The 12,331-nt window shown below is 39.4% G+C and overlaps 1 protein-coding gene across 2 annotated transcripts in view; it reads left to right on the top strand.

The window, feature by feature from the left end:
- Nucleotides 1–12,331, top strand: part of tln2b (talin 2b) — a 679,676-nt gene that overhangs the window by 472,900 nt on the left and 194,445 nt on the right. For both annotated transcript variants that reach the window (XM_039773443.1, XM_039773442.1), the window contains exons 20-21: nucleotides 161–328; nucleotides 2,684–2,978. In XM_039773443.1, the coding sequence (XP_039629377.1) occupies nucleotides 161–328; nucleotides 2,684–2,978 (463 nt within the window). The remainder of the gene's footprint in view (nucleotides 1–160; nucleotides 329–2,683; nucleotides 2,979–12,331) is intronic.

Below are 12,331 nucleotides of genomic sequence, written 5' to 3'. Positions count from 1 at the left end.
TGTCTCGTGCATTTAGTAAGCTCCCTGGTCATTTATGTGTTTGTTGATTGATTTATTTTAAGTCATTCTTTTCACACTTTTTGATAGTTTGATGTTTTATACTGTGTTCAGAATGATGGATGGTTCTAATTAATACTGTCTGTTTGCTTCTTTTTTCAAGGATATTCTGATGAACTTAGCAAAAGCAGTAGCTAATGCTGCAGCAATGTTGGTCCTCAAAGCCAAGAATGTTGCTCAGGTGGCTGAAGACACAGTTTTGCAGAATCGTGTGATTGCTGCTGCCACACAGTGTGCCCTCTCAACATCGCAGCTTGTTGCTTGTGCTAAGGTTAGAGGAGTCTGCTGCTAGATTCTGTTTCAAACATTTGTTTTGTGCTTATCACTAGTCATATTAACTGTGCTTTTCCAAGTAGATTTTACACATTATAGTAACAAAAAACAATTTGTTAGTAAAGAGAAATACATCCTCAGCTCTATGTGTTAATATTTGTTTCTCTTGTTCAAAAGATTTATCAACGTAAAAAAAAAAATAACTTTTACCCCGGATTTGTCACCACCACTGGAGTTTCAGTGGTAGGATAAAACCATGCTGTTTATCATCACAGAGAAAAAGTCTAATAATCATGAGACCATCTAAGGATTCAAAGTTCCAGTTCAGATATTTGCTCTGTGGAATAAGACCAACTGTGATCTCACAATTTTTGAGCTTCCAAGTTGTCCTCAAAAGCAGGTCCGTAAAGCTTTCAGCAAGAGGAGGATCTCCTCTACTGTCACATGCAGGCCTCTAAAGACTATGTCACATTATGCCACTTTTCCAACGATATTTAGTTGTAGCCTTTATTTACATAATCTTAATGAGATGGACGCAGTTGGTCATGCATTCCGGTGAAGCCAGTCCACGTCGTAACATATTCTGTCAAGAGTTTCAAACCAGTCCTTCATGATATCTCTTATTTCGCCATCACTCATAATGAGTTTTCCTCAAATTCAGAAAGTGATCATACAGCACCGTGAGCAGGTTACTGGAGGGCATGTTCATAGTGACTCACTATCATGCAGGAAAGAACTACTTGACTTAAGGCCATGTCACATTAGATGACTTTTCCAGTGATTTTCAGTCATAGCCTTTATTTACATAATCTTAATGAGTTGGAGGGAGTTGGTCATGCAGTTCTTTGAAGACAGATAACTTTGTAATCTGTTCTGGGAAGGGTTCAAACGAATCACTTGTGGCATCTCTCATCTCATCATCACTCATAATGAGTTTTCCTCAAATGCAGAAAGTGATCATACAGCACCGTGAGCAGGTTACTGGAGGACATGTTCACAGTGACTCACTATCATACAAGAAAAAAAACTACTTGACTTAAGGCCAAGTCACATTAGACGACATCAGTGATTTTCCTGTGAACACGAGGATCATCTATCTGATGTCTCAGGTTTTACATACCACAGTAGAATGGAAAAAACGAAGAGAAAAAGGACTGAGATTGCAGCTGAGCTCACTGTGCCTGTTAACCCTCCGTACAGCATAGTCTCGTGCAGGCAGCTTGATATGGGCTATCACAAAAAGGGGGTGAGCGCTGGAAATCTGACACTCAGTTGGTAAATATGATATGACCAGCAATTTTCCGTTGTTTAAATTGACATGGTCCAGAAATGAGGTCAGCAACTGCAGTTGGCAAGTCTGACATGCCTCCACAACTATAAGTCGCGTAACATAGCCATTGTGCCTCTTGGTGGTGTCCGCTGAGCTCTCAGTCAGGCACCATAAGAAGATGAGTGCACAACACACAATTTCAGTCACATCGGGTCACTTGTGTGAATTTTCATTAAAGTAAGAGTCTTGTTTGGAATAATGTGTTCTGTATTTCTATTTCATCTTCCCTGTGTTCAAAGCTGGCCCATCCATATAGGCGAACTAAGTGATTGCCTAGAGTAGCACATGGTCATGAATGGACCAATGTGTGACTTTAAACTATTATATGACCTGCTTAGAACTTGATGGCGGAGCATATCATCATTTCAAATGGATGTGGAATGTTCCAGTCCCAGCTCCAGACTCTATGGCACCAGCACTAATTCTGATCAGTGGAGAGAGATTAAAATTTAAGAAAATTAAATAAATTAAGGAGAGAATTGAACTGGCACTGCCTGTTTACATCGAGCCATCATTAAAGTCTTCAAAATGTTGCATGGCGCAAGCTGGCCAGTGTGTCCTACTGTATACCTCATTCACTAAGTGCTTAAAATGGAAGTACCAGAGCGCAACACCATTTACCCTGTTAATTTATGAGCCGATACTAGATTACATAAAGGTTTTGTTTGTACTTAACTATTGGTTGTAATGTTCCAAATTCAAAAGGGTAAGGATGATCATTTTTTGAATAGAGCAGTAGAATGACATTTGCCGGCCCTGCTCAATTACATCCTGAAGAGTGTTAAATTATCTGGTGATTCTAAATCGTCTCCATGTAAGTCTTACACTCTCTAAAGTGGAAACGAACAAAGTTACTTTCAGTGATGTTCACCATATAAATGCAATGTAGACACTTCATAAGCATTAAAAGCAATCTTTTGGAGAAAGTTATTATTATTTATGCACTCACTGAATACTGCTCTGTATTTTCTCTCTCACACACCTTTATTAATATTAGCATTAAATTATTTTTTTCTTCCGCAGGTGGTCAGTCCCACCATAAGTTCACCTGTGTGCCAGGAGCAGTTGATTGAAGCTGGGAAACTAGTGGACCGCTCAGTGGAGGGCTGTGTGAAAGCCTGCCAGTCTGCCACAGATGATGGAGAGCTGCTGAAGCAGGTGAGCGCTGCTGCCAGTGTCGTCAGCCAGGCTCTCAGTGACTTACTACAGCACGTGCGGCATTATGCCAGCCGAGGGGAACCTATTGGAAGATACGATCAAGCCACTGACACCATTATGACAGTGACGGAAAGCATCTTTAGCTCCATGGGAGATGCCGGTAAGTGCAAGCATTCTTATTTTGGTAACTTCTCTTACCACGGAAGCTAATAAACTAAGAATGGATTGTATTTGTTAAAGGTTTTTCTTAACACAATAAAACATATATTCATACCTGATAAACAGATCACCTAACACAAAAGGTGACAAATAAATTGGTGGGTTCTGTTCTTTAAGGATGATTTTTGGTATTTTTTAACTCAAACAAACTTCTTCACAATCATGGTGTCTATTCATTTTCCACATGAAAAGTAAAGCGTTTTCTTGTAAATTAAAAAAAAATACCTTGCCTGCTTTTGTGCTTTGTAATGGAAGTAAATGACACTGGGGTCCAACATGAAAACAAGAAACTTTAAACCTAACGTTGCCATTACGTCCACTTTGAAGCAGCAAATGTTTTGATTTAAGATAGCGTGCCTTACACGTTTTTGAGGCATACTTCTGACAGCAAACATAAAATGGAAATAATACATTTTGTCACAGGTTCTTGGTTCAATTTTCTTGAGTTAAAGATTCGTTTCTCACTTGCTTGTCTCCTTGCAGCCGGCATTGTGGGTGGGATTTTGACCAAACCCATCTGCCCATTTCACTAAATTTTGAAATCTGCAGGTTGCATATTAGGCTAGTTGTGTCTCTGTGATTCTGTTTTTTCAACAGTTATGCTCTGCCATGGCTTGTAACAACAAACAGTTGCTCATTTAAATCATATGGTAATTTTTTTGTGTTGTTATTTTAAATACATAACAATAAATCTGAACTGATCTGTTTACACTGCTTTGAATTTTTTTATAAAAACCTTAGATGTTTGGAAGAGCCAAGCCACCAGCACATCAATACCATCTCAGGGTAAGTTCACAGGGCCAATCAACACTCAGCTTTACGTCCTATTGGCATGTCATGGGCACACGATATTAAAAAAAAAGAATGAAACACAAAGCAATTATCAAATTCTATAGTGCATTATTTTTCTTAAGGATATGCTAATAAAAGAACTGAGGACAGCATTTTAAACAATCAATCCGTAAACGCAAAGGGAAAACATGGAGATCTTGGCACTATGAGACAGGAATGACAGGTTTGCGGTACCACTTGGCATATACTTATGCATCTGTACTAAACTTACTAAATGTTAATTGAATTTAAAGTAAATGTATGCCTATCAGTTGTTGTCAATTGTCACTCAACTTTTAACTTTCTAGACTACTGAAGCATAAGCTTGCTTGCAGTAAGCAACAGAAGTAGACAATGCGTTTCTGAAATAATGCTGTCCATATTTTACCCATAAAACTGCTGGAATATTATCTGGCATAGCTAGTGGATTCTCTTGAAGATTACACTATAGGTGTAAAAAGTAGAAGAGAATTATTCTATTCACACCCACCAAATAAAAGCAGATTTTGAAGTACATACGCAATCAAAACAATATAACGTTAATTCTCTGAGGGTTTTTTTAGGGAAGGAAGGCAAACGTTTCAAAGTTGAGGCATTGTGGACTTTAGCCCAGACACAAACAGACATGGACGCAGAATGTCCCAAAACACACGCTTTTAATATTTCTGCAGTGCATACAGCATCTCACAATGCCCTTCTAGACAAATACTCAGTCCCTTTCTTTCTCTTTCTTTTTCTCTGTGGCCCTCACTCCTCCTCTCACAAGCTCTGTCTTCTTACTCCCCACTCCGACTTATCTACGGGAGTGAGGCGGCCCTTTTTATAATACCCCGGATGTGCGCGAGGTGCTTCATGATGATCTTCTGGCAGCACTTCCGGTTGTGGCGGAAATGCTGCAGTCCAGGGCTCCATAATCCTCCTGGCTCCCCCTGGCTTTAGCCACAGGCCCCAACAGTGTTGAGCTTCTAAGCTTTGATCCCGTAGCCACGATGCAGACCAGGACGGCTGCCCTCTCATGGTCCAGGAGAGGTATTATCCCTCTCCCAGTCCTTCCAGGCGTCCCAGCTGGGCAGGATCCCCAGCCGCCTGCCACAGCATTTATACTTGGTAATCATGGCACTGGAGAGTGGCAACAGGTTGTATGTTGATTTGCACATGCAGCATAGAATTTCACTGTACGTGTAATAATAAGGATCCTATAATCCTATGAACAAGAAACATGCACAGCAAAGCGGTTGTGTTTTTCTTTCTGATTTCTTGATTATATTTAGACAGACAAAGAAATCGGTAGAACTTTTTGTCCCTGGGAGAAATGTGGCTTATTACAGAAGCCCAGCTTGCAGGGAAAACTTGGCGGTTGGTGGTAGGATTGGCACTCCAGCCATCATAAAAACACCTCACACTGTTTCAGTGTGGCGCTGAGGTGTCACTTGCTACACTCAGATCCCAATTCAGGTGGTTCGGCGTGTGGTGGGTGCACTTTCAGCGCATGCTCCCAGCATATCAAAATGACTAAACAGTAGGAAAATTAAAAAGAAAGAAGTCTTCTCACTTGACAGTCCAGGTTTCAGGGAGGCTTTATGCAGATGTATTGCTGTTGATGTAAAGGACCCCCAGCAGTTTCTCTTAACACACTTCTGCTGAATGATTTGTTGGCTGAAAGTCCTCCTTGTCTGTGTGTCAGAGAGAAAGAAGATATGCAGCATTGTTCATAATGACAGTAAGTTTTGTATTCATTCTCTCCTCCACTAATACCCCTGGGGGTCCACAGTGCGTTCCATAACTGAGCCTCCCCTTTTAATTAGCTTGTTGATTTGGTGGGCTTCCCTTGAAGTGAAGTTACCAGTCCAACATAACCCACCACCGCATAGACAATTTCACTGGCCGTCACAGAAGATGTGAAGAATGTCACGGCCCTCATTAAAGGAACGCAGTCTCTGAAGAAAACAAAAGAGCCTGCTCTGCACTTTCTTATATAGTTCCTCTGTGTTTGGAGACCAGTCCAGCCTGTCATCGATGTGGACTTCCAAGTGCTTGTAAGTGCTCACCACCGCAACATCTACTCCCTGTGTAGTAATTGAACATAGAGTTGAATCATTACAAGATGGTTTGGACTGGACTCATTGGGATGTTTTTAAAAATGCTTGTGAAAATATTCATGAGCTGACTGACACTGTTACATCTTATATCAGCTTCTGTGAAGAGGGTTGCATTCCCAGCAAGACTATTGTGATTTACAACAATGGAAAGTTATGCTTCACTGAAAAATTAAGGAGTCTATATATCAGGTAAAAGAAAAAGCCCATAACACTGGTTATAAGGACGCCTACAAACAGGCCAGGAACGATGCAATCCGATATTCTAAAGTGAAACACAAAAATGAACTGGAGTTTCAGTGTACAGTAGCTCCTGTATGGAGAAGCCTTCAGTCTATTACATATTACAAAAAGACATCTCCCAGTGCTTACTCAGACTCATCCATCCCTGATAAACAAGGTGCTGAGTATCTGCAGTCCTTCTGCTCCTCCAATTCTGATACAGTTTTGACGCCAGCCACTTCCTCACAAAAGCCTCACCCCTCTTATTCCTTTTCTATCAAGGAATACGATCTCTGGAAGCTGTTTGCAACACAGAACTGCAAATAGTCAGCCAGTCCTGTCTCTGTCTCACCCGCAACTATCAAACACTGTGCCATGCAGCTTGCTCCTGTTGATGTACTAAGTATGGTGTGGAGAGACTGGCCATTAGAGGAATGTGGCAGAGGTAAGGAAAATATATATATATATATATATATATATATATATATATATATATATATATATATATATATATATATATATATATATATATATATATATATATATATATATATAAAAAGAAAAGATTCAGTGTGTGACGTTTGTCCATATCCCCCCTTTAGCACCTGAGTTGTCGATTGCTTAAGTCCAGTAAATGTGCCCAGTCCTGTCCATACACTTTTCATGTAATTCTTAGTGAGGTTGTTTTCTGGTTTAGTTTTGTAGGCATTCTTTCCTTCGGATCCTCTTTGTCTCTGGATTTCTCATTTAGAAGACCTTTTAGCTCCTTAGTAATCCAAGGCATATTATTTGGAAAGCAACACAATGTCTTCGAGGGTACAACAGTGTTGATCCAAAAGTTATTATAGTCTGTGATACTGTGGCTGAGTCTCTCAATATCATCCCCATGTGACTTGCACATCATTTCCTAGCTTGCCATTTGGAATCTTTGTCTTTCAGAGCCATTTCATCAGTTCCTTACTATCCTGGCGGTAACAGGGTGCCTTCTAATAACAGGCTTATAGATGGGAATAAGATGAGTCAGGTTGTGTTCTGATGTGCCCAAAGGTGCCTGTGGTTTAAATTTAAAGACACCTTTAACATTTCAATACAGCAGGTCCAGTTTGTTATTTCATTGAATAGAACATGACACAAATTGATGGAAATTTGTCATAGTTCCTTCCAAAGTCACATGGGTGAAGTCATCACATACTATAACAGCTGGGTCAGAATGAGTCATCATTAAACTGTTTGTGACATAATGAATTGTTTCCATTGCAAAGTTCCCATCGGCAGACGGAGGAAATTTAAACGTTAATAATGATCAGCCAGAATTTCAATGTCTGAAGTACAAACTGTAGTTTTAACTGTAATATGCTCTCTATTCAAATAGATGACCAGTCCCCCTCCTGTCTTGTTTCCACATCACACTGGCTCTCTGTCTGCTCAAATAAGATGAAGTCTACCCAGCATTAACACAGTGTCTGGTATATCAGGTTTACACCAGCTCCCCATAAAACACAAAATGCCATTGTACTTGTATGCTCCATCACCCGCTATACAGTAAGTGCAGACAGTTCATCCATCTTATTTGACAGCAATCAAACGTTGCCCATTACAGTGGATGGCACACCAGTTCTTAAACCTCTTCACCTTGCTTTTACTCTCGTGCCAGTATGCTGCCCTCTCTGTCTTTAGACAAACAACTCTTTTTGGTAATGAAAAAGATTATTCCTGACAGAATTCCCATTTCTTATTGTAACAGGCCATTTGGTGATAACTATGTTTTAACCTCCAGATGTACTGTAGTTGCTGTTTTACTGTTCAAGTTTTGACCCCAGTTATTTATAAATCTGGACTTTCTGTTTACTTTCTAATTTTATTTCAGTACTATTTATTCAGTGTGTTTGTGTTCATTTTGAACTGTTAATACAAAATTTTAATAAATATGAAGTTAAAGGAATTCTCCACCCAAAAATATTTTTTTAATGTTACTTAACCAATGGACTTTGTAGTGGTGGGTGAGAAAAATTTTTTAATTTCATGGTTTGTAAGAGACAGTACATAAGAGAGATTCTCATAAATGAGATGGACAGGTGACCAATGCAGCAGCAAACGGGAAAAACATCCATGAAAGAAGGAAAACAAAAATCTTGCGTTACTTGTGTTGCATGTGCTTATGTTAAAACCTCATAGGGCTCTGGAGTATGTGGCGTTATATATGTATGTGATTGGCTATCTATCATGGTGATGGATGGCTCTGCTGCAAAGCTTTGATCCTGAACATATCTGTACAGTCTCTTACTGTGTCCACTCTTTTTACCATTAAGTTATAAAATTGTCTGACCATTTTAACTAAAAGCACAATAAATTCCTTGGGTAGCAAAACAGATGTATTAAAGTTATAAATTACAGGTACAGTACAGAACGAATGTACAAATGTATTTGGGTCATAAATTATTAATACACAAGAGAGGATACTTTCAGTGTAAGATGCCTGTGAACATTTGTTTGTTAAATTTAAAGGGTCCTGTAAATTCCTTTGTAAAAGTGTGCCTTTATAATTCATCCTGGTGTTGTGGACTAGGAGTCCCAAAGCGCATAATCCCTAACACTTCCAATGATGCACACTAGAGGGAGATAACAATGTTAAAACCCGGCTATTAATAAAGGCAAGTACCAAATCTTTATAAGATGAAAAGTTCATTTTCACAAAAAAAATAAAATCCTTTGTTTTACTGCGAAGCTTGAAGCTGTGAGCATAAAAGGCACAAAGGAGTTGCAAACAAAGTCAAAAAACAGAGCATGGGTTCAAAAATCTAGTAAACACATAAGCATAATAAAAAAGCCACAGTAGTTTACCACCTTCTTAGCACATTCAAAATGGACCACCAGGAATTATGGGAGACCCTCCAGTTTTCTAGGGCAGAAGGCAGTGATTGGCAGATAGCCGAGCCTCTTGAAGGACCACTCACATAACACACACACCTTATAGACAAGATCAAAAACAAAGAATAATGCACATAATCAATAAAAGCAACATTAACATGAAATAAAATGACACAAAAAAGACATTAAACAAGACTTTGAACTCCAGGATGAAATATGATACCTGGTTAGTTTGAGTAGAAATAAAACTTGGTTTCCAATTTGTTTCTGTGAGAAAGATATGAGATAATCTGTCCTCTTGAGAAGGCCTTCAGGGTTTCCCAGAGTATTCCTGCAGAGACCACTGAGGATGTATTTGTCTCTAGAAAAAAAATGATTTGTTTTGATATAAATTCTGTAAAGTTCTCGTCTGCTAATAAAAGTGGATTAAGACGCCATCTGCGAGATGAGTATGTGGGGCATAATGATTTTAGCTCCAAGATCAAAAGGGCATGGTTGGAAATAACAATAGCGTTGCACTTGCAGGATTTAATCGTAGGCAAGAAAATGGTTATCTACAAAGAAATAATCAGTTCTTGAGTAGCACTGATGTACTGGTGAGTAGAAGGAATATGTTCTTGAATTTGGGTATAGAAATCTCCAGGGGTCTGATAATTTGTGGTCAGTTACAAACTGTGTAATTGTCTTTGAAGTGTTAGATGTCATTGCCTCTGTGACAGGAAACCTATCCAAGTCTGAATTTAAAACACAATTAAAGTCCCCAGCCATTATAATTTTATGAGTGTTCACATTGGGAATAGATGCAAATACATTTTGGATCAAGCCCCTATCATCCACATTGGGTGCATAAACATTTATCAAAATCACTTTACATTTAAATAAATTACCCATAACAATCACATATCTCCCTTCAGGATCAGATACTACATCTGATGCTACAAATGAGACTGTTCTATGTCTAAGAATTCCCACACCTCTAGTTTTCTTTGTAAAGCTGGAATGAAACATTTGGCCAGTCCAGTCTTTTTGCAGCCAAAACTGATCCTTGCTTAATAAGTGGGTCTCCTGTAAAAATACTATTTTAGCATTTAGACCTGTTAGGTGAGAGAATACTTTCTTTCTTTTTGATTTGTGATGCAGGCCTTTAACATTCCAGCTCACAAAGTTAACTGTCCGGTCACGGAGACATTGATTCTGAATTTTTGATATAATTTTATAGTCTTAACTGAAAGTGAGACAGCTTTGACCTTAATTTCCAATTTTCACAGGGGTTATTGCCATGCAGTCTATTGTTACGTTGGTAATTATAATTATAAGAAATAAAAGGATAGATCAGAGATAGCTTGCTCTCTTTCTCCCCCAGTCCCACCCCCCGTTAGAAATAAAACTTAATAGCAGTCTGCAGTATCAAAAAATTGTGATTTTAATTTTCAGTATGTTCATCACATTTTGCAACATGTTGCTGTAAAGAAAAAATGTGTTAATTTCAAATGATTGTACACAATCGCTAAAGCATCCAATCGTGTCTTTGCACTTTGAGAGATCTGTGCCAAATTTCTGCATCTGTCAGCGTTTTAGACAAATTGTCCCCATTGAGTGGTTTGTTAACTGATGTCTTCTATTTAAAAATATATACTCTGCAAAAAAAGAAACGTCCTCTGACTTTCAACTGTTTTTACTTTCAGTAAACTTAATGTGTAAATATTTGTATGAACACTAAAAGAGTCAACACCATAAGACATAAACTAAAAATGTTTCACAATGTGTCCCTGAATGAAGGAAGGCTCAAAATCAAAAGTACCAGTCAGTATCTGGTGTGGAAACCAGCTGCTTGAAGTACTGCAGTGCATCTCCTCCTCATGGACTGGACCAGATTTGTCAGTTCTTGCTGTGAGATGTTACCCCACTCTTCCACCAAGGCACCTGCAAGTTCCTGGACATTTCTGGGGGGAATGGCCCTAGCCCTCACCCTGCGATCCAACAGGTCCCAGACGTGCTCAATTCCTTTGACGATAAACACGAATCCGTCCATCACCCCTGGTGAGACAAAACTGTGACTCATCAGTGAAGAGCACTTTTTGCCACTCCTGTCTGGTCCAGCGAAGGTGGGTTTGTGCCCATAGGCGGCGTTGTTGCTGGTGATGTCTGATAAGAACCTGCCTTACAACAGGCCTACAAGCCCTCAGTCCAGCCTCTCTCAGCCTATTGCGGACAGTCTGAGCACTGATGGAGGGATTGTGTGTTCCTGGTGTGACTCGGGCAGTTGTGGCCATCCTGTACCTGTCACGCAGGTGTGATATTCGGATGTACCGATCCTGTGCAGGTGTTGTTACACGTGGTCTTCCACTGCGAGGATGATCAGCTGTCCTTCCTGTTTCCCTGTAGCGCTGTCTTAGGCGTCTCACAGTGTGGACATGGCAATTTATTGCCCTAGCCACATTTGCAGTCCTCATGCCTCCCTGCAGCATGCCTAATGCACGTCCACGCAGATGAGCAGGGACCCTGGGCATCTTTCTTTGGGTGTTTTTCACAGTCGGTAGACAAGTCTCTTTAGTGTCCTGCGTTTTTAGAACTGTGACCTTAAATGCCTACTTTCTGTAAGCTGTTAAGGTCTTAACGACCATTCCACAGGTGCATGTTAATTAATTGATTATGGTTAATTGAACATGCATGGAAAACATTGTTTAAACCCTTTACAATGAAGATCTGTAAAGTTATTTGGATTTTTAAAACATTATTGTTGAAATACACAGTCCTGAAAAAGGGACGTTTCTTTTTTTGCTGAGTATATATATTCTGAAAACTTGAGACAATCAAAGTCCCAATTTTTAAGGAAAATTCTCCTTTCACTGGTAGCTGCGTACAGACTAGTAGTGTTACATTCAGCTGTCAGTCGATGCTCTCCATTCTTTAAAAATGCAACCCTAATGAAATCATCAAACTATTCTTGTTATTTTATTGCTGCCTTACACTTCTAAAGAAAACTGATGAAAAACCACCAATGCAGTGCAATAATATTATGGTGACATCCCAGATGTTCATCAGTATCGGCTTCCTACAGCAGGGGTGGTAGGATTTGTTAGTCAACCACAGGTGAATTTATTTTGACACAAGAGGTGCCTTTTAGAACTATTCAAGTGCAAATTCATTTATGAAAGAATCACACGGTATTTTGGCTAATGCTTGTGCATGCGCTCTTTGTTGTTGATCATGCACTTGTGTATTCATACCACTCATACTTTCTACTGGAGTTGACCGGAAAATTCCAACTTTTTAT

The sequence above is a fragment of the Polypterus senegalus genome, chromosome 12 (genome assembly GCF_016835505.1).
Source record: "Polypterus senegalus isolate Bchr_013 chromosome 12, ASM1683550v1, whole genome shotgun sequence".
Classification (NCBI taxonomy): domain Eukaryota; kingdom Metazoa; phylum Chordata; class Cladistia; order Polypteriformes; family Polypteridae; genus Polypterus; species Polypterus senegalus.
The sequence above is the reverse complement of the archived record's forward strand: the minus strand, read 5'-3'. Positions and strand labels throughout refer to the sequence as shown.